The sequence below is a fragment of the Python bivittatus genome, unplaced genomic scaffold, assembly GCF_059951505.1.
Source record: "Python bivittatus isolate LINGU-HERP-01145 unplaced genomic scaffold, Pbiv_v1 ctg000850_np1212, whole genome shotgun sequence".
In the NCBI taxonomy this organism is placed as follows: domain Eukaryota; kingdom Metazoa; phylum Chordata; class Lepidosauria; order Squamata; family Pythonidae; genus Python; species Python bivittatus.
Window position 1 is genome coordinate 38,282,169 of NW_028277112.1, and position 27,969 is coordinate 38,310,137.

Below are 27,969 nucleotides of genomic sequence, written 5' to 3' on the forward strand. Positions count from 1 at the left end.
TCCTTTTAAAAACCATAGGAAGCTGCTAGAAACAAGCAGGGTGTAAAGAGTTTGTTACATATTATGTGGAATATTAAAAGTAGGCATGGCTGGGGTGTTTGCTGTATCATTAGATAGGAGTGTTATGTGACAGTAGCTGCTTGTAAGTACCAAAGTATCTCTCATGTTGTTATAGCTTGATTTCTGAGATATATGGGATTGAGGAAATAATGCCATAGGAAATATAATATGATGTGTTTGATTATATTCACTATTTAAATTTATCCTCCATTCCATTTGTGTCAACTTGTGGTGAATCTCCGTCCCCTTTCCATTCCCAGAGTAAAATCATAGGAAAAAAAAAAAAGGCATTAATTTAGCCTAGTATTGTGTGTCTGATAGCTACTAGCCTTTTTGTCCACAAATATTTGGTCATCAAAGTTCTGTTGACATGCATGTAATATAGAGATTAAAAAAAACAACAACATTCTTTACATTAGGGATAGGCAATCCATGACTTGTGAGCTGCATGTAGCTTCAGCTCCCTCAGAATATCTTCAAAACTTAGTGACAAATGGCTATATTTAATGGTACAATTATAGCCCATTTTTTGCATATTAATGGAAGTCTTAAGGATGGGAATGGGAGTGGCTGCTTCTGGGAACTTTCCTGTTTTTCATCCTTAGACCACTCCAAAGTATTAGAAAATGGATTTGGAGAAGGTTTATTGGTTGGTAATGAGAGTGGTTTCCTTCGGCAAGTCTGCTTTCCCCTCCCCCTCCTTGCCCCTCTTTCCCCCTCCCTGGCCATCAAGCCTGCCAAATAATAGGCTACTCCCATTAACAAAAAGAAAACAAAGAAGTTAACATAGAACATTACTATATTCACCTTCATCAATTCTTTTAAAAAGTGGCCCAAGCAGAGTTTTATTTCAAATCTGCTGTTATATCAGTTTGATCAAGTGGAAACCCTTTCTGTGGTTTACAGAAAAAATAATTCATCTCCATGTGTTGCTTGTCATTTGTAATCTGTGGGCAGCAAAAATATTTCTTACTCTCTGCTGCCATCTAGTGGATAGAACATTTTGACACTTTGTTACCATTTTGTGATGGTCCAGATTTGTGCAGCTCAACCCCTTATATACTTCTTGCGTAAAACAGAAAAAAAAATAAACTTATGATTTATGGTTTTGATGATTAGATAGGATAGATTATAGAAACAAAAGAGTTATGTTGTAACCATGTTGGTAAGTACCAAAGTATCTCTCATGTTGTTATAGCTTGATTTCTGAGATATATGGGATTGAGGAAATAATGCCATAGGAAATATAATATATTCACTATTTAAATTTAAATAAATAAATACAATTATAAAATTTAAGAAGTAAATTTTATAATTGTATTTATAACTGCTGTAAAGAAGATCGGAGGCTACTTCTTTGTATCTTTTTTCTTTCTTTTCTATTTTTCTTTTACTTTTTTCCCCTTTCTTGCACTTTTAGCTTTCTTTTTTATTTCTTTCTTTTTCTTTTCTTTTTATTACTTTATATTAGTTTGTATTAGTTTTTATCTTCCTTTTTAAAAAATCTTTAATAAAAATTATATTTAAAAAAACCACAGATTTGTGGAGCTCAGTTCTGGTGGCCCTAGAATCTGCTTTTTGTTTGGAAAAATATTCATATATATATATATTTTAATATTATTGTCTGAAATTTTATATTTAGTTACAAGAGTGAACAACCATGTATCTTAGATTCTCCCCTTCTGTGGGTTGGTTGAAAAGAGACCATAAACCTCTATTTGCATTCTAGATTAAATGCAATTTAATTTGCCATTCAAGAATATAAATTGTGGCTAAACCTTGTTGTTTAGTCGTTAAGTCGTGTCCGACTCTTCGTGACCCCATGAACCATATCGCGCCAGGCCTTCCTGTCCTTTACTGCCTCCCTGAGGTTGTTCAGTTTCACGCTCATTGCTTCAGTGATGCTATCTAACCATCTCATCCTCTGCCGTCCTCTTCTCCTTTTGCCTTCAATCTTTCCCAGCATCAGGGTCTTCTCCAAAGAGATCTCTCTTCGCATTAGGTGACCAAAGTATCTGAGCTTGAGCTTCATTATCGATCCTTCCAATGAGCAATCAGGGTTGATTTCCTTTAAGATTGACTGGTTTGACCTCCTAGCAGTCCAGGGGACTCTCAAGAGTCTTCTCCAGCACCACAGTTCAAAGGCATCAATTCTTCGGCGCTCAGCCTTCTTTATGGTCCAGCTCTCACAGCCATACATTACTACTGGAAAAACCATAGCTTTGACTATGCGGATCTTTGTCGGCAAGGTGACGTCTCTGCTTTTTAATATGCTATCTAGGCTTGCCACAGCTTTCCTCCCAAGGAGCAAGCGTCTTTTAATTTCATGGCTGCAGTCTCTGTCTGCGGTGATCTTGGAGCCCAAATAAATGAAGTCTGTTACTGCTTCCATTTCTACCCCTTCTATTTGCCAGGAATTGATGGGTCCAGATGCCATGATCTTAGTTTTTTTAATGTTGAGTTTCAAGCCAGCTTTTGCACTCTCCTCTTTCACCCTCATCAAGAGGCTCTTTAGTTCTTCTTCACTTTCTGCCATGAGGGTGGTATCGTCTGCATATCTGAGGTTATTGATGATTCTCCCTGCAATCTTAATTCCGGCTTGTGATTCTTCCAGCCTGGCATTTCTCATGATGTACTCTGCATATAGGTTAAATAAGCAGGGTGACAGTATACAGCCTTGTCGTACACCTTTCCCTATTTTGAACCAATCGGTTGTTCCATAATCGGTTCTAACTGTTGCTTCTTGGCCCGCATACAGATTTCTCAGGAGACAGGTAAGGTGGTCTGGTACTCCCATCTCTTTAAGAACTTGCCACAGTTTGTTGTGATCCACACAATCAAAGGCTTTTGCATAGTCAATGAAGCAGAAGTAGATATTTTTCTGGAACTCTCGTGCTTTCTCCATGATCCAGCGAATGTTGGCGATTTGATCTCTAGTTCCTCTGCCTCTTTGAAACCCAGCTTGTACATCCGGTAGTTCTCGGTTCATGTATTGCTGAAGCCTAGCTTGTAGGATTTTGAGCATAACCTTGCTAGCATGTGAAATGTGCAATTGTGCGATAGTTTGAGCATTCTTTGGCATTGCCCTTCTTTGGAATTGGAACATAAACTGACCTTTTCCAATCCTGTGGCCACTGTTGCGTTTTCCAAACTTGCTGGCATATTGAATGCAGCACTTTAACACCGTCATCTTTTAGTATTTTAAATAACTCAGCTGGAATACTGTCATCTCCACTAGCTTTGTTGTTAGCAATGCTTCCTAAGGCCCACTTGACTTCACTCTCTAGGATGTCTGGCTCAAGGTCAGTGATCACACCAGCGTGGACATCAGGGACATTAAGATCTTTCTTGTATAGTTCTTCTGTGTATTCTTGCCACCTCTTCTTAATCTCTTCTGCTTCTGTTAGGTCCCTGCATTTTTTGTCCTTTATCATCCCCATCTTTGCACTAAACGTTCCTTTCATATCTCCAATTTTCTTGTAGAGATCTCTAGTCTTCCCCATTCTATTGTTTTCCTTGATTTCTTTGCAATGTTCATTTAAGAAGGCCTTCTTATCTCTCCTTGCTATTCTCTGGAAATCTGCATTCAGTTGCTTATATCTTTCCCTTTCACCCTTGCTTTTCGCATTCCTTCTTTCCACAGCTATTTGTAAAGCCTCATCAGACAGCCATTTTGCTTTCTTGCATTTCTTTTTCTTTGGGATGGTTTTAGTTGCTGCCTCCTGTACAATGTTACGGACCTCCGTCCATAGTTCTTCAGGCACCCTGTCTACCAAATCTAATCCTCTAAATCTATTCATCACCTTCACTGTGTTCTCACAAGGAATATGATCGAAGTCATACCTGAGTGGTCTAGTGGTTTTCCCTACATTCTTCAATTTAAGCCTAAATTTTGCAGTAAGAAGCTCATGATCTGAGCCACAGTCAGCTCCTGGTCTTGTTTTTGCTGTCTGTATAGAGCTTCTCCATCTTTGGCTGCAAAGTATATAATCAATCTGATTTCGGTATTGACCATCTGGTGATGTCCATGTGTAGAGTCGTCTCTTGTGTTGTTGGAAAAGAGTGTTTGCTATGACTAGCTTGTTCTCTTGACAGAACTCTATTAGCCTTTGCCCTGCTTCATTTTGTACTCCAAGGCCAAACTTGCCTGTTATTCCGATTACTCCTTGACTTCCTACTTTAGCATTCCAATCCCCTATGATGAAAAGGACATTTTTTTTTGGTGCTAGTTCTAGAAGGTGTTGTAGGTCTTCATAGAAACGGTCAACTTCAGCTTCTTCAGCATCAGTGGTTGGGGCATAGACTTGGATGACTGTGATATTGAATGGTTTGCCTTGGATACGCACTGAGATCATTCTGTCGTTTTTGAGGTTGTACCCCATTACTGCCTTTCCCACTCTCTTATTGACTATGAGTGCAACTCCATTTCTTCTAAGAGTTTCTTGCCCTCAGTAGTAGATATAATCGTCACCCGAATTAAATTCACCCATTCCCGTCCATTTCAGTTCGCTGATTCCCAAGATGTCGATGTTCAATCTTGTCATCTCATGTTTGACCACATCCAGCTTGCCTTGGTTCATAGATCTTACATTCCAGGTACCTATACAATATTGTTCTTTACAGCATCGGACCTTCTTTTTGCTTCCAGATACATCCACAGCTGAACGTCCTTTCGGCTTTGGCCCAGCCGCTTCACTCTTTCTGGAGCTACTTGGAATTGCCCTCCGCTCTTCCCCAGTAGCATATTGGACACCTTCCGACCTGAGGGGCTCATCTTCCAGCGCCATATCTTTTAGCCTTTTAACATTGTCCATGGGGTTTTCTTGGCAAGGATACTGGAGTGGGTTGCCATTTCCTTCTCCAGTGGACCACATTTTGTCAGAACTCTCTGTCATGACCTGTCCGTCTTGGGTGGCCCTGCACGGTATAGCTCATGGCTTCACTGAGTTACGCAAGCCCCTTCGCCACGACAAGGCAGTGATCCATGAAGGGGGGCTAAACCTAAGTATGGCTATTTAAAGCACCCCATAAACAATTGTTTTATATTGATTTAGTTCAACTAACTGTAATTAAAATTAAATAAATGTAGCTGTTTTAGGATTAAGACTTGTTAGAAGTGCAATAATGCAAGGATTCTGGTTTGGTTTAGTCACCAGCCATTAGGTAATGCAAGATCAACTTGTTTTGAAGGAATCCATTCTAAAAAGATAGCCAATTCAATTTATACCAACCCGTTTACCAGTAACATCTTTACTCTTTTCATGGCAAGATTTTTGTTTAACATCAAAACAATATTTGAATTTTTTCCCCTAAGAAATAATTACCCTGCTTTAATTTTTGTGTCTGTTTTGGTTAAATGTAAGATGATAGTATTGGATTCTAACTGTATTTGGGGCTGTTCCTGTTGGTCTGCTGCACAGTCCCTCCAAAGTCTTGGTTGCTGCTTGGAATAAGGGAGCAGCTGAGACCTTGGATTGGATCGCACCCATTTGACTTCTCCCCTCTCAGGGATCCCACCATTTCCTGTGGTTTATGGAGAAACTGAGGGAGGTGAAATGAGAGAAGAAACATCTAGAGCATCACTGGTGCTCAACCAAGGATGAACTCAATATAATAGATTAGAGCTGTTATTAAGGCCTACCTTAGGTCCACAGGTAGATGCCCCACAGCCCTGTTTTGGGTGACACAAGCCCTCTTGAGTAAAGGGGCCCCAGGGAACTTTTGTAGGGCTGTGCAGAGGAATTTGCTCAGCATCTGTTGGGCAAAATGCTCAGATTCACTCACAGCTGGATGCCAGTTTTGTTGTTAGTCCAGAGGAGATGCCTGGGGTGGAGTCTTGCCCAGTTATCTAGGAACAATTTGAACCTGTTGGACCTAAGGAAGTGGACAGGGTCCTTAGAACTGTGAGCTCAGCCACCTGCTCTTTAGATCCATGCCCCTCCTAGCTTGTGAAAGTGGCTCGGGAGGTGTCGTGTGACTGGGTTCTAGTGGTGGTTAAGTCTTCCTTGAGTGAGGGGGTTGTTTCTTCATCTCTTAAAGAGGCCTTAGTTCGCTTCTTTCTCAGGAAGCCATTGCTAGACCCCACATAACTGGACATTTTTTGTCCAGTATCTAACCTTCTCTTTTGGGGTAAGGTCGTTGAGAAGTTGGTTGTGCAACAGCTCCAGAGGGCCTTGGATGAAGCGGATTATCTGGATCCTTTTCAGTCAGGATTCAGACCCGGGTATGGGATGGAAACTGCATTGGTCGTGCTTTTGGATGATCTCTGGCGTGGGTGGGATGGGGGTTGTGCATCCATCCTTGCCCTACTTGACCTCTTGGTGACTTTCACTACCATCAACCATGGTATTGTTCTGGATCAGCTCAGAGGATTGGGGGTGGGTTCACCTCCTTTCTTTGGAGTTGATTCCAGTCAGTGATGATTGGGGAGGAGAGATCCTGCCCTTAGCCCTTATTCTGCGGGGTGCCGCAGGGTTCAGTGCTCTCTTCTTTTTAACATCTGTGTGAGGCTGCTGGGTGAGCTCATTCATCGACATGGGGTGAGGTATCATCAGTACGCTGATGATACCCAATTATACATCTCTGCCCCTGGCAAATTAAATGATGCTGTGAACACCTTATCTCAGTGCCTGGAGGCTGTAAGGGTCTGGATGGGGAACTACAGGCTTCAGCTGAATCTTGGCAAAACTGAGTGGCTCTGGGTTTGGGGCCTATTGGTTTTAGGACTATGCCATCCTTGGCACTGGATGAGGTTGCACTGCCCCAGACAGACCCAGTATGCAATCTAGGGGTCCTCCTAGACTCATGACTCTTGCACAAGTAGGTGGCAGTTGTGGCTAGGAGGGTTTTTGCACAGCTTCAGGTTGTGTGCCAGTTCCACCTGTTCCTGGATCCGGAGGCTCTGCTCATAGTTGCTCATGCCCTAGTCACCTCCAGATTGGTCTATTGTAATGCGCTCTACATGGGGCTCCCCTTGAAGAGTATCTGGAAGCTTCAGCTGGTACAAAATGCAGTGGTGCGGGCAGTTGTGTGTGCTCCTAGGACAACACATGTTACACCTCTGCTGTGCAAGCTACACTGGTTGCCAGTTTGCTTCTGGGCCCAATTCAAGGTGCTGGTTTAGAGGCTGGTCCCAAGCCTCTAAAGCCCTTCATGGCATGGGAGCAGGTTATTTGAGAATCGCCTCTCCCTGATTATATCAGCCCACCCCATTAGATCTGCCATGCCATCTGCCAGGGACTTACATCTGGTAAGTCCCAGGTGGTGGGCCTTCTCTGCCATGAGACCTGCCTTGTGGAACATTCTCCCCTCCGAAATTAGGCTAGCTCCATCCCTCTTGATGTTTCGGATGTCCCTCAAGACCTGGTTATGTCACCAGGCCTGGGGGTCCCAGGGAACTGGAGATATGTCTCAGTGGCTTCACTACTGAGATTGATACATTCATTCTCTCTCTGGCTGGGGTTAGCATATTTTTAATTTTAATTAACTTCTATTTTTTTTTTAATGTTGACTTTTTATACTTTTTAAATGTTTGTTTTTATGAATATATTGTTTTTTATTTGATTGTTGTATGCCAATCAGAGTCATTTCTCATGAGATGGGCAGCTATATAAATGTGATTAATAAATAAATAAAAGAAATAAATACAAAATCATCATCACCCAGAGGACAAGGAATATTAGTCATGTTTGCATCAGAACAATAAGGTGTCTTGGGATATCTTGCTAATGTACTGAGGCATTGGCTTTCAAATGCAAGAGATTTTCATACCATCAAGGAAACTCTTTAATAAGACAAGTCATGCTGTTATACTTCAATTAACCTTTAAAGGGTTGTATGATGCTGTGTTAGCTTTCTCCTTTTAAGGATCAAATAATCAAATAATTCTTGAAGGTTGAAATAGTCAAAGTTAAGGGAAGTTTGGTGAAATGGATCCATCTTTGGAAGGATGATGTACAGTTTTACCTGTTCTATTCCTCCCACCCAAGATTACACATTAAACACTTCCTCCATGCTACATATAGTACAATATTGTTGTCTATGTATAAAGTGTTCCCTATTCAGATAGATTTTGCAGAGAGATATCAGCAAAATTGGCAAGTGTTTCTGCACTGTGATGCTGTACATGTCCAGGAAACATATAGATTATATAACTGGAAAAGATAAATCAATGCATGAGGAAGGTAAAGTGAGGCTATTTCTGTAACAATGAAACAAAAAGTAGCTGTAGAAGCATAGAAAAGAATAAGTGAAAATCTTAGCTTTTTAAAAAAGAGAAGAGCATTCCTGAAAAGCAAACACAGAAGGACTAAGAATATAATCATAATAACTGTCATAATTTTATCAGCCCTGCAAGGTGCCTTTTCTCTGGAAAATTACAGCCAAAGGGGGTAAAAGGAATTGCTAACTTATTTTGGAAATGTTGCCTTTGCCTTCATTTTGAATAGATTTTGCTCAGGGATTGATAAATTTGATTTGCTACAGAGAATGGCATAATTGCATTCACTGTATGATTTACTGTTTGGCTAAATCGTTTTAAGAAGGTGAACAAGCTATAGTTGGGGAGAGGAGCAGTACGGAAGCTGCAGCAGATAAAGGAAGCAATGTAATCAAATGAATGAACAGACCTGAATACAAGTGGACATTCTTCCTCTCCCACACAATTTACCTTAAAAAAAAAGAAAAGTGAATCAATATGATTCAGAAAAATAAGTGCAGAGATGGGGCTCGCCTTCCAAATGCCTCAAGCAATGCTGCGAACTGAGAAAATCCTATACAGTATGTGCAGAGGTAATTATTATGTGAGGTAGGTTTCATATTTAAAGTTGTTTTAAAGCTCTGCTTTTCATTGGTACTCTTGCCAATTCTCCATCTACACAATAAATTAATTCTTCCCAGTAGACTTTAGCAAACCTGCCTCAAGAATCACTAGACTTCGAGACAGGCTCTGCTGTTACTTGAGGCTGCCTTCATTTCTGGATTTATGCCAGAAGCAAACAATTAGAAAACCTGCCAGGGATCTGAGCCTGTATCATTTTATTTCCCTAGAGATAACTACTAGGGGACTCTTGCCAAACTCAGGATCCATTAAATTGCTGAATCATTAGATTTTTGGTTGCAGCCAGCTGTCAAGGATATAATTCGGTAACTGATTGTCAGGTATCTTGGGTCGTGCATTCTCTTCTGTTTACTTATATGAGGCCATGAAGGATACCACAAGATGCACAGATTGTAACATGTAAATAGAGCAAATTTAAGCGAGGAAAATATTATTGTGATTCATGTTGCAGTACAAATAAACTGCAGGCCAAAAATGCCATCCGGTTGTCAAATAACGTAATGACGGAGATTCCGTTATTATTTTAGCAGCTTGTCTTGAGTATATGTGTATAAAATGTTTCTTTTTAAGGAGTTTGGGAAGACAACCTGCCTCTTAAATATCTTGTTGGTGAAATAGATGATCAGGAAATTCTTAACTTTTCTATATGGTTATAAAAAACAAAATGAATTACATCATTGATTTTGTAGAGGTTATCAGGTAATGAAGGCAAATGTTTTCTCCCTTGCCAAAATCATGAAAAGAAATCCAAGGGTTAAGTACCCTTGTCCATTATGCAAGGATACTGTGATATTCTCTATCAGATAGTTTTGCCATCACATACTCTAGCTTTTGAGAGTTACTTAGCTATTGACTCTGGCTTGGTGTGAGATTCCCAAAGGCAATGGCTGCTTATTGTCACATGCCCTGCCCTTGGAAACCTCTAATTCTGTGAAAATGAGCATGTTGAACTTACTTCAGTGGTAAAACTGGAGCCATCCGTGAACTTGTCTGGAGATACTGATAACAAATCTGTGGTGCTGTATGGCTGCCATAATTCATATTATCTCTTTAGATCCTGATGTGCTTTTCATAATCACAGTCAGAACTACAATTATTGAGATGTGCTTATAGAATGGGAACACTGATTTTCTAATGTGTATTTTTGTCATAGCACAAGATGGTCAGCTCACACCATAGACTGCATCAACCTTCAAAGCCCTCAAAATTGTACCACCTTTATTTGGTGCTTTGACAACAAACTACCAAATCATAGCAGTATACAGTCAGGACCAGAAATATTGGAACAAGGGTAACTGTTTTGGCATTTGGCCTCTGTACACCACCACATTGAAGTTGAAAGGAAACGCATCAGATGGGAGTGAAGTCAGGACTTTCAACTGTAATTCAAGGGGTTTGACAAAAGTGGGGCACTAACCATTCAGGAAGTACAGCCAGTGGCATACACATACCCCCATCATTGGTGGCTCATAAGTAATGGAACAAACCAACATCATGACAAACATAAGGATCGCCTTTAATACCTAGATGAAAATCTTTTGCAGTCAATGACTGCCTGAAGTCTGGAACCCATGGACATGACCAAATGCTGAGTTTCCTCCCTCGAGATGCTTTGCCAGGCCCTTACTGCAGCTGCCTTCAGCTGCTGCTTGTTTGTGGGTCTTTCTGCCTTCAGTCTTGTCTTCAGTAAGTGAAAAGCATGCTCTATTGGGTTGAGATCAAGTGACTGACTTGGCCATTGAAGAACATCCCACTTCTTTGCCTTGAGAAACTCTTGGGTAGCTTTTGCTGTATGTTTTGAGTCATTATCCATCTGCAATATGAAGCAGCGTCCTATCAGTTTGGCAGCATTTGGCTGAGCAGAAAGTATAGCCCTATACACTTCAGAATTCATCCTGCTGCTTTTATTAGCAGTCAGGTCATCAATAAACACCAGTGACCTGGTTCCATTGGCAGCCACACATGCCTATGCCATAACACTGCCTCTACCATGTTTGACAGATGATGTGGTATGCTTTGGGTCATGAGCTGTTCCTTTCCTTCTCCTTACTTTTCTCTTCCCATCATTCTGGTGCAAGTTAATCTTGGTTTCATCAGTCCAAAGAATCTTATTCCAGAACTGGGCAGGCTTTTTTAGGTGTTTGCTGGCAAAGTCTAATCTGGCCTTTCTGTTCTTGAGTGTTACCAGTGGTTTGCACCTTGTTGTGAAGCCTCTGTATTTACATTCATAAAGCCGTCTCTTGAGTGTAGATGTTGACAATGACATGCCTACCTCCTCAAGAGCATTCTTGAGCTGGCTAGATGTTGTAAAAGGGCTCCTCTTCACCATGAGCAGAATTCTGTGGTCATCCACTTTAGTTGTCTTCCATGGTTTTCCAGGCCTTTTGCTGTTGCTGAGCTTGCCAGTTAATTCCTTCTTTTTCAGGATGTTCCAAATTGTTGTATTGGCCACTCCCAATGTTCTTGTTATCTTTCTGATGGGTTTATTTTGTTTTCTCAGCCTAATGATGGCCTCCTTCACTCACATGGGGACCTCTTTGGACCTCATGTAGAGAGTTCCAGTGAACAGCTACCAAATGTAAATGTAACACTCAGAACCACCTCCAGGCCTTTTATCTGCTTGATTGGTCATGGGGTACCCAGGAAACAGGCCACACTTGGCCATGTAGCTGCTTGTCAGCCATTTGTTCCATTACTTATGAGCCACCAACAATGTGTGTGTGTGTATGCAACTGGCTGTACTTCCTGAATGGTTAGTGCCCCATTTTTGTCAAACCCCTTGAATTACAGCTGAAAGTCCTGACTTTGCTCCCATCTGATGTGTTTCCTTTCAATTTCAATGTGGTGGTGTACAGAGGCCAAATGCCAAAACAGTTACCCTTGTTCCAAAATTTCTGATCCTAACTGTAATTATAATCTTCTTTTGTGGCAAAAGAAACATGTTAAGTATATAAATATGATTGGAAAGGGCTGGCAGTTCTGTTCTATCCTTTCTAGTGACTCCTTGGAAAGCAGAAACAGCAGCTGGGCACCAAAGTGGAAAAAAAAAAAGTTTAAGATCTTTAGCATTCTGGGAATATGAAACAGAAACAAGTATAGTTTCTGTTTTGCCCTATACCAGATGTAGCTTTTTAGCAGACGGGACCCGCAACATACCTCTTCTGCCGGATCTGATAGGATGAGTAGATGTAATTGGGAAGAGGTGGTCTCTCCAATAACCTGGCCCCATGCCGTGAAGGGTTTTAAAGATCAAAACCAGCACCTTGAATTGGACCTGAAAGCAAACTGGCAACCAATGCAGCTCATGGAGCAGATGTGTAATGTGTGCCGTTCTAGGAGCACCCATAACTGCACCAGCTGAAGCTTCTGGATACTCTTCAAGGGCAGCCCCATGTAGAGCACATTACCGAACACATAGTAGGGGCTGAGGGCAGGATCTCTTCCCCACAATCACCACTGACTGGTATCGACCCCAGAGAAAAGAGGTGAACAAGCACAATACAGTGCCGCCCACCCCCAATCCCTGGAGCTGGTCCAGGAGGATACCATGATTGATGGTATCAAAAGCCACTGAGAGACCAAGCAGATAGGTATGCAATATTTTTAGAAATACCATATATGGTAAACTAAAGCAGGAGAGGATGATCTCTTTAAACTATTGCTTTTGGGCTTACATAAGTTGCTCTATGAAGTTGAATTTGGGTTAGTGAAACTTACTTTGGTTGGTGTGATGAAACAGGTTCTTTCTATATTTTCGTTAGTTCCCTAGCTGTGAGATCTCTTAGAGAACTCAGTTCATGTGGCTAATGCAGTTGGGTTCTTTTTACAGCTCTTGAGTTTTAAACACCTCCTCACACTTTTTTGTGAAGGCCTATCTGGTGACAGATTGGGCAGTTAAGACCCCTATTATTGAGATTTGAAATACATTATTATATTCAATGTATTCTTCTGCACCCACATGGTAGGCAATAATATTTGCCCCTCCCCCTGCAAATTTTAATTGGGGTGGAACAATTGCACAATAAAAAACTTACCTCAGTTACAAATGTGATTATGTCACATGCAGTGTACATTTTTATTTATTTTAATAAGGTGTTTAAAAAATACTTCATTATTTGACCCAGTGTGATAATTAGGAATGCCAATTTTGTGAAATAAAAATCCTGCTGAAGGTAGGAGAACCTGCCTTGCCCACAGCCCTTCCCTTCTCCTGCTCAACCCATGCTTACCTTGTTTATTTGCCTGCTAACTAGCAACCCTTTCCCGCCATAGGAATGAAGTGCTTCCCTTCTGCCTTTCCTGACCTCTCTCCGAACCCCTCTTGGGCTGGAAAGGGAGAGAGGCAGAAAGCAACATTACAGCAGCCAACTGGCTGGTTAAGTAAGAGAGGAGTGGAACAGGTAAGTTTGGAAGATTCTTTGCATTTCGTCTCTGCTGCCTGATGGAACAGCGAACACCCTGCCTAATGGCAGGGCCAGCCCCACAGTTAGGTAGTTCAAGAATGTATGTCTCATCTTAATTGACATTCTAAACTGACTTGGCAAAAGCTGTTGTGCAATTATTGCTCAATTCACTATCAATTACTTAATTACATTGTGTTGACAAGTAATACATTAAAATAAAATTAATCAAATAATGGTACCATAGCTGTATTGAAGCATAGCCTTCTTTATCTTCTTTTTTATGTACAATTAGGCTCACAAATCAGTGCTGATATTCTTGCCAGCTTTAATTCTAAACTAATGAGCCTTTGTTGTTTTACTTGGTAATTTGAATCCAATACTTTAAACTATTTGATATTATCTGCTTTTTCTTTTTTCTTAGCATATTTCTCAGAAGGTTACCCAGTAGAGGGGAGTTGGGTGATTTTGGCGTTTTGATCTCTAAGCTAGTTTAAGTGGCCTAAAGCAATTTTGGGCATTGATGTGAATTTACATACAATGATGCCCTCAAACTTCTCTATACAGTATTTGTAATCACTTAAAGACCTGTTGGTATGAACTGTCCTTATCTATGATCACTATAGCATCATTCAAAAATCTTGGCAATGTCATATATACTGTAGACACAGCAAAACTAAAGTGTTGCAACTGATTCGGTGTTCAGCTACATTTGATAAGTGTTGGGTAACTTCCACAGGTCCAAATTCTGACAGATTGGGGTTTTCTTTTTGGAGCACTTACAATTTTGTTCAACCTGCATTTGTTTCCAATGATTATGAAAATGGTTCAAGTGGTATTTATTACTTACAAGGTTTCAAATTAGCCTTCTCCAACCTGGTATCCTCCAGTTGTGTTGAGGTAGGGAGCTGTAGTCCCAGAATATCTGGAGTGTACCGTAATTGAGAAAATTGGATTATAGTGTCCGTATGATCAATCACCTTGTACAAGCCTGTCAGGAGAAAGGATACACGCCTATGAACTCTATCCATCAATGTGAGTTGGTGTTCCAGTTGTGTTGCCACAAGATCAAACTTGACATGACATGGGACATCTATAATGAGGTTCTACCATAGTTGCAAAAAAGTCATTGACAGATGCAGAGCTATATAGATCAGTGGAAGACTGCACTGGTTTGCTGGGGGTAGGTGGATAGTGGATTGGGAAGAATTCAACACTTAAAATTGCCTAAAAGTGGCTCTTGGCCCTGTAGAGATAATTTATGGTCTACTGCCATTTTTTATCTTTAAGTGGTTTACAAATCACTTATTATACAGTATTATAGATTTCTCCCTGTGTGGAAAATAGCAGTTATTTTAACAGGGAGGAAGGAAGGTTAATTTCTGTTCTTCACTACAGACTTGATCAATTTCATGCATGTAAACAATTCCTAGTTTGTTTGTTTATTCATTTATTTAGGGGACCCTAATGCATATATATGTACCTATCTATCATATATCATCATCTGAGAGTATTAAGAGTTTTGTGTTTTTTTTCCAAACATGAATAGAAATTAAACCACAGAAAACTACAGCTGGGTGGGATGCAAAGTACAAAAGCCCAATTGATTAAAATGAGTAAATAGTGAATGATGAAAAAAAGCTTTAACAGAGAAACTGCTGCCTGGAAAAATGGAACATTACTGAGCTAGGTAGCAAAATAGTCTGAATAAATGGTCTTATATTGAAAAGTCTGCCTTTCATGATGGTATTGTGGAAAACCTAAAACATTTAATATGCAATAAACTCCTAGCAGTTTAAAGGTTAATTCACTCAGAGTCATTTTGGAGCTGAGCAGCCAACACATTTAATACATAAATAATACAGGTACTTAAACCTTCAGAAATGTCCCTTGGTTTTTAATGTAACCTATTAATATATATTGTTATATTCTTATTTGCACAAATTATTTTAATAATGTTATATGGTAGGTAGGGAAATTACAGTTTGGGAAAAACTCTTAATTCACTCAAAAGAAATATTAATTATTAGGTAGCCTAAAGGATTTTTTTCCCCTTTTTTTTTTCTGCATTGCCAGACATTGGTACTATAATATCATCAAGCAATCCATTTTAGGCATGTATAGATATTTTTATATTACTAACTGGATTTTTAATTTATCCAATAGTTTATCTCATAAGTTAACAAGCAGCATACAGTCACTATTGTTTGAGGGGAAACCTCTAAATTACTGGGATCACACAAAGCTAATTGCAGTATTCCCTGGACTGTGGCTTTGAAGGTACATTTTTCCAGGTTAAAAGCAAATGATTATTTCTTGGTGGTGAGAAGATAATTTATGGGAATGGGGATATTAAAAAGAGAAATAATAAGCTTGAATAAATGTGACACATAAACTGCTAGTAATAATAAAGAATGAAAACAAAATTATAGATTGTTGCTGTTGTTCAGTCATTAAGTCGTGTCCAACTCTTTGTGACCCCATGAACCATATCGCGCCAGGCCTTCCTGTCCTTCACTGCCTCCCTGAGGTTGTTCAGTTTCATGCTCATTGCTTCAGTGATGCTATCTAACCATCTCATCCTCTGCCGTCCTCTTCTCCTTTTGCCTTCAATCTTTCCCAGCATCAGGGTCTTTTCCAAAGAGTCCTCTCTTTGCATTAGGTGACCAAAGTATCTGAGCTTGAGCTTCATTATCAATCCTTCCAATGAGCAATCAGGGTTGATTTCCTTTAAGATTGACTGGTTTGACCTCCTAGCAGCCCAGGGGACTCTCCAGCACCACAGTTCAAAGGCATCAATTCTTTGGCGCTCAACCTTCTTTATGGTCCAGCTCTCACAGCCATACATTACTACTGGAAAAACCATAGCTTTGACTATGCGGATCTTTGTCGGCAAGGTGACATCTCTGCTTTTTGATATGCTATCTAGGTTTGCCATAGCTGTCCTCCCAAGGAGCAAGCATCTTTTAATTTCATGGCTGCAGTCTCCGTCTGCGGTGATCTTGGAGCCCAAATAAATGAAGTCTGTTACTGCTTCCATTTCTACCCCTTCTATTTGCCAGGAATTGATGGGTCCAGATGCCATGATCTTAGTTTTTTTAATGTTGAGTTTCAAGCCAGCTTTCGCACTCTCCTCTTTCACCCTCATCAAGAGGCTCTTTAGTTCTTCTTCACTTTCTGCCATTAGGGTGGTATCATCTGCATATCTGAGGTTATTGATGTTTCTCCCTGCAATCTTAATTCCGGCTTGTGATTCTTCCAGCCTGGCATTTCTCACGATGTACTCTGCATATAGGTTAAATAAGCAGGGTGACAGTATACAGCCTTGTCGTACTCCTTTCCCTATTTTGAACCAATTTTTAATTATTTTGAATAATTAAAAAAAATATAGATAGCTATTTTTAAAAATAATTATTTACATTATTTAATGAGATAATTGTAATAGTTGTCTTTTTTAATGAATTAATTTCTTTTTTTAAAACTGCAGGGAGCATTCTCTCAAAAGTAATGGATGAAGATGCCCTCAAAATTCCTGAAGAACAGGAACAAGTTCTTTCACGTTTGGAGGAGAAATTTCCAGAACTTTTACCCCGAAAAGACATTATCACCTTCCTTCAGGAGGCTCAGTTGCATGCTGATGGTACAGCATTATTTTAATTTTTCCCTTTTATCTTTATTTGAGCTGTCTGATACTTTCTCATTAAATGTCTGCTGGACTTTTACATTTATTGGAATAGTGAGTGGTAACTGCTGATTTAGTTCCTAGTCTGAATTTTGGCTATAATCTAGACAACATGAGACATGGGATATATCTCCATATATTTGGCTTATTTTCCTCTATGTTGGCTCAGGACCAGTCATTCAGAACTGTTCATTTATTACATCAAAATGTTGCTACTATACATGGGGTAGAAGATAGTTGGAAAAATATCTGGAGGGTGGTATGTCTAGATATAAGTCATATATTTAATATATTGGAAGCCAGGTCCACAAAGTCCTGAAGTGCAGACATACCATGGACTCCATCTTCTCTGTCCCCCAGTGCTAATGCAGCTCTCTCTGCAGTGGGTTGCTATTCACTGGATCTGTATATGAAAACATATTTAAGTAACACACCAAACAACAAATATGATCTGACTACAGAGAAAATGTGAGATTCCTGTAAAGCCACTGCCTTTCTCTTTTTCCTCTGTCTCATAATCTTTATATTACAGAAATTGTTCTTGATCAGAAAGGAACTATATTCCAACAGGTTCTTATTATGTTTGCATTGATAAATACTTTTGGTCAACCAGTTTTATCTAAGCACTGATCAAGTATAGATGAATCTTATTGATATCAAAGGGCTTTTGAATTATCATGTTTCCCTGGAACAAAAGTAGGGATTTCTCTCTCTCTCTCTTGTGCATGTGCGTGTACACACACAGAAACATACACTTAGGAGAAATGATTTTAAGCAAAAATGAATAATTTTCTATCTGTTCCACAGAGCTGAGGATTGAAGAAGCTTTGGTCAAGGATCTCAAAGAAGTGTCAGATGGAGAAATAAAAGTAGCAGTTAGTACCATATATATCAATTTAGAGGTAAGGAGAAAGCAAACTGGGGGCAGGGGTTTAAAGTTACTTGAAAAGTAGTTTCTTATTCTTTTTTTTCATTGCTATATGGATTTTTAAAACTGTTGATGGATTTCTTTTTACTTAATTTGTGTTGCTAATATTCTAGAATAGCTTTTTCCAGTTTGTACATTTGAAATATATTGGACTACAACTCTCAGAATCTCCAGACAACATGAGGCCTGAATCATTGTATCTATAGTTGTCAAGACTGTAGATTGCAGAAAGCCCTTTAGGGCCTAGTAGGTACATTTCCTAACTAAATCCATAGAGGGTGGCTTGTGGCTAGCATTTATCATTACTATTTTTTCTATTGTGTATGTCTGTATACATATAAAGAGATAGTAATGAGGGAATGGCAACCCAGCACTAATCTTACAAAGAGTCATGTATATGCTTCCATGCAAAAAGTCCCAGATTAACCTCTATCATCTCCAATTAAAGTTTTGAAAGTAACAAGGATCAGGAAAATTAATCCTGACATTTCAGAACCAACGGCATTGGCAAAGCAAGATTTTAATATCATAATATACAGTTGCTCAGATCTGTAGTCTGTCCATCCTTATCTATGGTTGCAAAGGTTGAAGGATTATAGTAATAGTACAACTGCCATTATACAAAGATAATTCTTCAGTTACTTGGGAGCACCTTCTATAAGGCAGCCAAGCAGAGAAAGGCATGGGTATCAATGAGCCTCCTTTGCCAATGTAGTCATAATGTGCTTGCTTATGAAATCACTGTGGAAGCATGAATAAAGTATTGTTTGAAAAAAAAATAGGATTATGCATTCACCCAAATAACATAATGTTTTCATCTTTTCTAATTTTCCCATTAAGGAAATGCATGATATCAGTGATTTATTAGTTTTGCATACATATTTATCATTATGGCATTTGGTATATAGTAAGAGATATGCACCACATACTGTGATTGGCATATTTATTTCTTAGGCATTTAAAATTATTTGTTATTGGGCATGTTGCTAAGTATTATAGATTGCACTGCAGTATTGATATCTGCCATTCTGCTTGGTTTTAAGTATCTTTTTGGGACAAGTGTAAACATTACAAAATATAAACTTGTCAAATATTGTATGTCTGTTTAATGTTGATGTGATGCTCTGAAAAGTAGAAGTAAAAAGAGGAATGAAATGAAAACTATAGTGTAGTTTTCTTGGGAAATTTCTCCCCAGTGGATGTCAAAATACTGTTCTCTGTCTTGCCCTTTTATCTTTTTTGCCCTGAGAATATATTTTTCTTGTTCTCTCCTGGGCTTCTCTTCAAAATGAGAGCTATTTTATTCAAGTGACTTTAGAGGAAAGTTGGTTTTCCTAGAAATAAAATTCATAATATTTCCTCAGGCAATTAGAATTACCTTTCTATTTTTGCAAAATCTCTTTCTCATATATATATACACCAATCAAGGTTTTAATGAAAATCTGTTCACTAGGAGTTTATGAATGAATGCCTTATTTGCATATTGGTAAAAGTAAAAGTTTATCCATCACTCAGTTTTTTATTCTCAGTAATTATTTACTTGGTAGAAATTCTTATAAATGCTTGTTATACAGTATATTTTTGACAGAGCTGATAGTTACAGAAAATCTATAAACTATATGGCTGAGTTCATATGTCATGCTAATGTGGCAGAAGTGATGCTGTGGAGCTGCCTTATTAGTATACATCTGGTAACATCTGGTAACTGAGTGGCAGCAATTTTTTAAGAGTGCCCATAACATGTTTTCAGACTTCTAAATGTGCCCATCAGTTCCACATGGTTAGGGATCATGCCGAAGCTGCAATTTGGTTTGACTTTATGTGTTCTGTCCACCCAGCCATTGTGGCATGTAAACTATGGTTTATGACTTAGAATTTGTGAACCCAGCCAATCTCTTGTGAGATTTAGCATGCAGGGAACATATTATGTGAGCAGGAACATTCTGGTCTATATACTTATTGATTTATACTCATAACAATGTGTTTTTCCTATAAAGTTTTTCCTGTAAAGTAGCAAGGGCAGATAAGAGTCCATTCAGGGAAAGCCAGTCCTGGCTTTTCACAACTATAAATTCCTGGATTGAGATCTTATGGATCAAAGTGGATCTGCATAGAAAAATGAATTCATTTAGCAGTGATGAGTATAAATTTCATTACTATGAATTTATTTATTATGCAGACTTCACTGAAAAGAAATATATGTTTCTTATTGTTGACTTCCAGTATTCTCCTAAGAGATACTGTTGGGATGTACTGACAAATTTTAAGTCATGTTACTATATTCTAAAGGCCTTGGCCCATTAATAAATTAAAGGGATGCCCATCTAACCTCAAGTTGGCACAATGTTTACAGCATAAAATTTGCTGTCCTCATTGCTGGCCTGTATCTTACTTGTATTATTTATGTATTTATTTTATTTTTGTCCTGCCATATTCAGCAAGGATACATGGCAGTTAATGGTTAAAAACAAATAATAATCAAAACAATACCTTAACTACTATGCTGATCTATGACCATAATAAAGATTTGATTGATTGATTACCTTAACTGCAACATAACACAGAAACATAATGAATTAATAAAACCCTAATTGTTATTAAATATAGCTTGTAAACCAGCATTATAGTAATTATTATCACGCAATGACCAAATGACCCAGTGGCCAAATCCCAAGGCCCTTCTGAATGGCTGTGAAGGTGCCTTCCAAATCTCTGGTGGAAAACACATGGTGTGTTACTAACATGCATAAATGGGCTTAAATGAATTTGTGATGCATCTGTTGTACAGCAGGAAGTATACTTTGATTTTGTTCTGTCATACATATTCCTAGTTAAGTAATCACCTTCTAAGAATAAATGGGGCAGTCAGAGATCCATTATCAAATACCCTCTGCTCACAAGTCTATAACTTAAACTTCTGTATCATCTGGAGAATTGTAGCTGTGATATTGGAACATCAGTACATGGAACATGCATTATGGATGGGTAATGACACTGAATAAGGTACCACCTCAGGGAAAGCTAATCTAGCTGACCGTTTTTCTAAAGGATGGAATTGGTTTTGGCAGCACTTGGCTGAATTTGTCTGGACTCAGAAACTAAGCAGGTTTCGTCACAGTCAGTACTTGGATGGGAGACTTCCAAAGAATACAGTGGCTAGAAACTGAAAAACATCCCAAAAGAAGGCAGTGGAAATCCATTTCTTAATTGTCACCAAGAAAACTGTATGGACATAAAATGGGAGCTGGGCTGGACATAAGGAGACTTTGTTTTTTATAGTTTTAATCACATGAGAGGCCTTGTATTTATATTGCAACTGTACAAACCCTTAAATGCTATTTTATAGATGATGTTCAGGCTGATTATAGAAATTTGATTTGAAACTAGAAAACCCAGTAAAAATACGTTTCTCTTTAATCTTTTGGTAATGACTTATGAAATAAAATTCAGACTTTGTAAAAAAAATTCTTTCCCCAGATGCCTCTTACAAAGACTTAGGGTATGTAAAATAAATGATGTATGGAGCTGTAGGAATGTGACTTTTGCAGACTACCTTATGTCTAAGGAACATTAAACATAGGGCTTTCGTTTAGCAAATAAATAACCATTCACTTCAATGGTTGCATAGTCTGGACTTCTGTGCATATTTTTGCAAAAATAAGGAGAGGCCATTAGGGATTTAATATAAAATAAATCGCCAAGGGGTCTTCTTGTAGTCCTAGTCTTTCTGCCACATGGTGTGTTACTAATGTGCATAAATGGGCTTAAATGAATTTGTTATCTGTACTACATTTGCAGTGTGTATATATTTATATATTATTTTAATTGCATTCTTTATAAAAGAACATATATCATATTTTTGGATCTTGAAAATATTCTACTCATAAACAAATTAAACTTATTTTCAAGCATCAGATAATCTTTGCCTGTAGGTGATTTTGTGATGCATCTGTTGTACAGCAGGAAGTATACTTTGATTTTGTTCTGTCATATGTATTTCTAGTTAAGTAATCACCTTCTAAGAATAAATGGGGCAGTCAGAGATCCATTATCAAATACCCTCTGCTCACAAGTCTATCACTTAAACTTGTGCAGCACTCTGGAGGATAGTAACTGTGATATTGTTGATGCTCTAGGTCAAATTAAAACTCACATCTGTAATGATAAACATTATCACATCTGCATAGGCTTAAAAAATGTGATGCTTTCTAAGGTGGTTACTGAGGCTGGATCTGGAAAGTTTCATAATCATCTGTTTCCAGTTCAGATAATTACTAAAAGATGGACTTGAAACATTAATTACTCTGTACTATAAAGTGATACTTCATTGCCTTGCCCATACATAACCAGGAGATTAGCTAGATTAGACAGTTTACTAAGTGAAAACCAGTGCAGTTTTTGAACCTAGCCATTGTACTGTAGTTATAAACCATGTTTTATAGCTTAACGTGTACGTAACTGATTGTGGTTATTCAGTAAAGCATGGTTAAGCAAACAATGATTCTACATGATGTGTGATCCAATGTGCTGTTTGGGTGTAGGGATTCTGTGGAGGTCCATATCAACAAAAAAATCAGTACAGAAATCATGGGCACCATTGGGAGAGTGAAGGGGGGAGGGCAAATGACAAAATGTGAATGGTGGCATTGCAAAGCAGTGGCTACTCCTTTTGTACTTCCATCATTTTGACAAAATCTCAGCTTGCCGTTAATGCCCCTGTTAGAAATATGTGCTATACACACTGTGTGTTGATTTTTCCTAGTTTATATAATGGCTGCATGATTTGTACAAACTTACTAGTTGTATGGGCTCCATTCATCTGCATGAATTTAGGAGGACTTTTTGGAGGGGAAAGTTAATTATTGTGATGTTGTATATAAGCACACATACATTTCTGTAGTTTTATTCCATTCTTCATCCAAGGACCTCACAGTGCCATATATTGTGTTCTCCATTTTTATCCATACAATAGCCTGTTAGGTACACTAGATACAGAGATCACCGTGATTCAAGGCAATGACTTCATAAAAAGGCAGGATTTGAACACCAATGTTTACTGCTTGAGTACATGAATATAATACCTTATGTTCATAGTGATTCCATGTACTCAGAAGCTAACTAACCAAACGGCATCACTCTTATCTTTCTAATAAAAAGATTAACCTACTGACTTTTTTCTCTACCATATGTTGGAAAAGGAAAAGATATGCTTCCTGGCATGGAATTTCTGTTCTGGGGATGGGACTTGCTGGAAGCAGACTGGAGAAAATACTATCTTAACTGAGAGGGCTAAAGGCTTCTATTCCTTTCTTCTTGTTGTTGCTACCATGTTACAGTAATTAGGTCTGTCTATTGTGTGTTTCTTCCTTTGCTATGGATTGTTGCTGACTCTTTCCTCTTTGGCTGCTGCTTCTCCTCAGCAAACATTTACTGATTTAATTTTGTTGGTTATGTATATAATAATTAGCTTTGATTTTATTTTTGGGTCATATGTAGAAAGGGATCAGAACAAGGAGAGGCAGGATCTGATTTGAATATGCCACCAGGAAGAGCTCACTTTCAGGGGTTTACACAGTTAATCCTCAGCACCACATCTTTCTTCAAGAGTAGTGTGGTTGCAGGTAGCTGCAGAGAGGCCCATCATGCCATTTTACTTCCCCAGATTTTCTAGCAGTAAATAGCATTTACTGATGAAAGGCTGGGGCCCTTTCATCAGTATACTCTGTAACCAAATTCATGGATGCCATAGGTAATGAAACTTTGCCTGTTCTATATCCCAGTTCTGGGTGGTTCTCAGACTTTTTTTGCTTCTGTCCCACATGCTTTCTCCTTTAGGCACATATAGTAGTACCTAATTACTGGACCTTCTCTAACCCCTGTGAATATCAGATGCTGCCAATATAGCATTTAATAGTGTACACAGAATTGGGCCCTGCAGTTAAGAAGTTGCAGTATGAATGTTCCTTTTTTTAGATTTCTCACCAGCTATGTCTTTTCCAGGGAACTGAATTCTGTTCTGTTCTATACCTTCCCCCCAGCCTTGGTTTAATAATCATTCAATATTTCTTGCCCAATGTGCATGCTTACTGGGCTGCTTTGAAGTTTTATCCCTCCTTAGGGGTTTTTTTTGTATGTCAGTAAATCTTTAAGAGCTCACTAGAACCTTACTAGGGTTTTATATTTTTATTTTATTTTAAAAATCACAAATTCACTGGTCCCACATTTATTTGAGGCCCTTGCTACTATTTCACTATATTATGGATGGTGTAGTAATGTCAAAATACAATTTGGGCCATTTTAGCTATTGAGAGAAGACTACTTTCTTAATCATTCTTCATGGTACAAGACATTTTCTATGGAACATACAGTATATTAATTTATTGTGCTAAATCATTTTATATCAGGAAGCATGGGCTTAATGCTAAACTCGTGCATCTCCGGTCCACTATTAGAAATGCAAAGACTAAGCATGTTTTCAAATAGCGCTCTGTGCTGCCAATGATGTATCAACACCCTATGCCATTACTCTTCTCTAAATGTGATAATAATGTGATCTGTTAACATAAAAAAAAGTTTGATGCCACAAAGCAGCTGGAAATGGACAACTGAAATATGCATATATCTAACTCATATCATCAAATGCACAGTTTGATGTATGTTGTTAAAAGCTTTCTGTTCTTCTCAAGCAAAAATGGTTGCTTTTGAATATAAATTGACAAGTTTTATAACACTCATTCCTAAATGAGATATTTTACTAGTTCCAAACACTATTTGGTGAATAGGGATTACAATATTAGTTAACCTGACACATTTTTATGCTAGTAATTTCAGGATTGTAGGACTGATTGTCACAAACAGCTGCTATGTGGAGGCTAGTTTCAGTTGCTCCCTATAGCACCTGCTTCCACAGTAGTTTTGCTACTATGTACTGCTGTTGGTCCTGGGTTTACATCTGAAATTCTTCTTTCAGAGAAAATGGAAATTCATGTAATGCCTTTGAAGCCTTATTTTTGGCTATCACTTCCTTTGGTCTGCCTTAAGGATCTAGTCAGAAGCATTCCCTCTGATGAAACTCAAACGGAGTGCCTTTTTTATGGAGAAGTGCAGTGGTAGACTGAGAGGTGGGATTGTGAATCTCCCTTGTGTAGTTGAGAATCAAGGATATGTATTACATGAGTGTAATATTCATCCTTGATTTCCTATGGTAATGCTGATCTTTAGGGCTTTCTATTCAGATTCAATGGCTCTTACTCATCTTTTCTGTCAATTGGATATTGCTTTGCAACAGCACAAATTTATGTTTATCAGCAGCTAGATTCAGGATAGACTCAATAGTTAGAAACAACTCAATATAGAGATCCATTATGCCTGCTGAATGCAATTTGTAAAGAAAGTTCCAAAAAGCTGCACTTATAATAAAATATATTATAAACCATAGTTGCATGCATTAGAAGTATTTTTCTCCCCCACTTTCTGTCCAGTTGTTCTATTACATCAGCAAATGTTATGGAGAAAATGTTGTGGACTACTTTCCTGAAGTAGATATGATATGGAACTTGGGTATACAGAAAATGGCTACCATGGTAGATATAGTCAATCACAAAGTACTCAATTTACCAGCACACAAACTAGGGAAGAAACTATAAGTTTCTCCTTGTCAACTCTTCTCACTTTGCAAGATGTTTGCTATTTCCTTTGCCTATCTTTGTTCCTTTTAAGGAAGTAGTACGTAAACAAAGCAGACGATGGACTGCAGACATCTCCCATCTTTATTGTTTGAAAAATGCCTCTGGGGCTTGGGCATCTTCCATCTTCCTTTTCTTGAGATAATAATATGCTGGGTGTCAAATTGGACTGATTGGCTAAAAGTTACACTCGACATCATCATTATTTCATCATCTAATTAATCACATTTAATCTCTTATGCTTGAAATGGATACATGTAATGCCATATTTCCCAGGCATGAGTCATAAAAGTCTTCTTTAGTGTGCTTTATTGGCTATTTTATCTCTTAAGTCATTAAGGCAGAGATTTCTGTAATTTATTCCAATGGCTTTTCTATGGTTTGGCAAGGAGGCAAGCCTTTCACTGATAATGGAAGAATTTACAGGTGTCTGTTTACAAAGCTTGTTTTCCTAAACCCTAATCAGCCTATGAACTGATCCTTCATCCCCAATTATTATATTCTGAAGAAAGGTATAATAAAAAGAGAAGAAATAAGTAACTCCTACCAGGTTCACTCTCCAAAACTGCAATTGCTTAAATTTTAGACAGATTCTTTATTTTTTTGCATGTGTGTGGGTGGGGGGAAGAGTTATTTGAAACTTCTAACTTCATTTATGTTTCTTGCTGACTATTTCACCTTAAGGTTTGTCTTTCTATTTTCTATTTTAAACCTCCCGTTTTTCATTGCATAGTGCCCACAATGTTTTAGAACAGACTCAAATTTTCTCACGTCATTGAAAAACCTAATCTTGCAATTGTGCAATTGTCATTTCTACTCATACATTGCTGATTAAATATGAGGCATTTTAGTAGCCCAAATAAATGCAATCTCTTTTTTTTTCATTTCTTGTTTTCATTCCATCAATTATTTATTTAATTCTGTATGCTTTATTTGGCCCTCACTATTTTCTGGGACATCATGAAACCTGCGGTGGAGTTAGACTTCCTCCTGTTGATACAGACACTAGAGCTCCTGTCACTGAGATGGTTAAACTTTCAAAGGTTCTGCTGTAAAAGGTGGCTGGTGAGATAAAACCTCTCCTCAAGGGATCCTGAAATGTTTTTTTGCTCAGTATTCAATAGTATTATTCAGATATTGAAATGGCATCATGCAGTGGAAAGATTTGTATTCCCTCTTCCACTGCCATGCACCTCAAACATCTGTTATGGTAACACTGAATATAGACCTATATTGACTAACCTGATAATACTAAGAATGTATTCTCAACTTTGGATGTTCAGGTCTCTAAAACTGGTATTGAGGCTGCACCAGTATTATCACCAGAGATACACATTTTAAATTCTTAACAATTTTACCTATAAGCATATATTTTCATCTTCTACTTTAAATCTGCCCCTCTTTTCATCTTTTATCAAAAACATTCTTTCTTTGCAAATAAAGTAACACTTATTTTTCAGTTAATGTTGTTTTATCATAATATTCTAATATAGGATTGTAACTTCAAAATGTTATCTGCATGCTAAAGAAGAATGTGAGCAAACCCCCCCACATTTTTAAATAGCTAACCATTAATGTTGACCTTTCATGAGTTCAAGTCTACATTTAGTATTATTCCTTTGATACCTTTTATATTAGTAAGTTCCTTTGCAAGCTTTTTTTTTTTGTTTAAATCTGGAAAGTGCAATTATATTGACATATGGTGATACTGTGATAAATCTTAAGGGTTAAAGGTTGAAGGAACCATGGCTTGTCAATTAGCAATGTAAATGAAACATTCATTATCCAACATGCTGAGAAGTTGATGAACTGTACAATAAATCTGAGCCCAAGTTGTTTCTGAAATAAGTCATTTTAGACAATGGAGTATTTATGAGGATCAAGGACAATGGTTTGAATTTCCTGTTATTTTTTATTTTGTTTCAGTATTTAATAGAACATAGAGAAAAAGTTTTGAAATCCTATTAAATTTCAGTGTAGCAGAAAAATATTTAAGCATTGAGAACATTCTGCTATGCAACTAATTTTGTCTTTCTCAATCCAGTATAAACCATCTATCCTGACTTAATTTAGCTGAATTATCAGTATTAAATATTTAAGGCTGCATATTCTAGAATGCATGAAGAACTGTACCTAATTTTGGGATCCACTTTGAGAAAAAGTTGCAAATAATGGTGCCCTGGGATATTAAGTCAATTATGCATGTGTTTAGTGTGGTCATCAATATAATGGAATTTGTATTCAATTTTTGTTATTTTCTGTCATGGCAACTGAAATCAGCCATTCTTTTTGGATAACGTTTTCATTCTTTAATTGACAATGCTGTTGAGACTCTCTGTTGGCATAATGGGTAGCTAGTTCCATTAGTAGGAATA

General features: G+C 38.0%; 1 protein-coding gene across 8 annotated transcripts in view; it reads left to right on the plus strand.

Moving 5' to 3' along the window:
• The window catches only part of PRUNE2 (prune homolog 2 with BCH domain), a 141,860-nt gene that overhangs the window by 22,656 nt on the left and 91,235 nt on the right, over positions 1 to 27,969 (plus strand). For all 8 annotated transcript variants that reach the window (XM_088130341.1, XM_088130340.1, XM_088130344.1 and 5 more), the window contains exons 5-6: positions 16,787 to 16,939; positions 17,789 to 17,883. In XM_088130341.1, the coding sequence (XP_087986467.1) occupies positions 16,787 to 16,939; positions 17,789 to 17,883 (248 nt within the window). The remainder of the gene's footprint in view (positions 1 to 16,786; positions 16,940 to 17,788; positions 17,884 to 27,969) is intronic.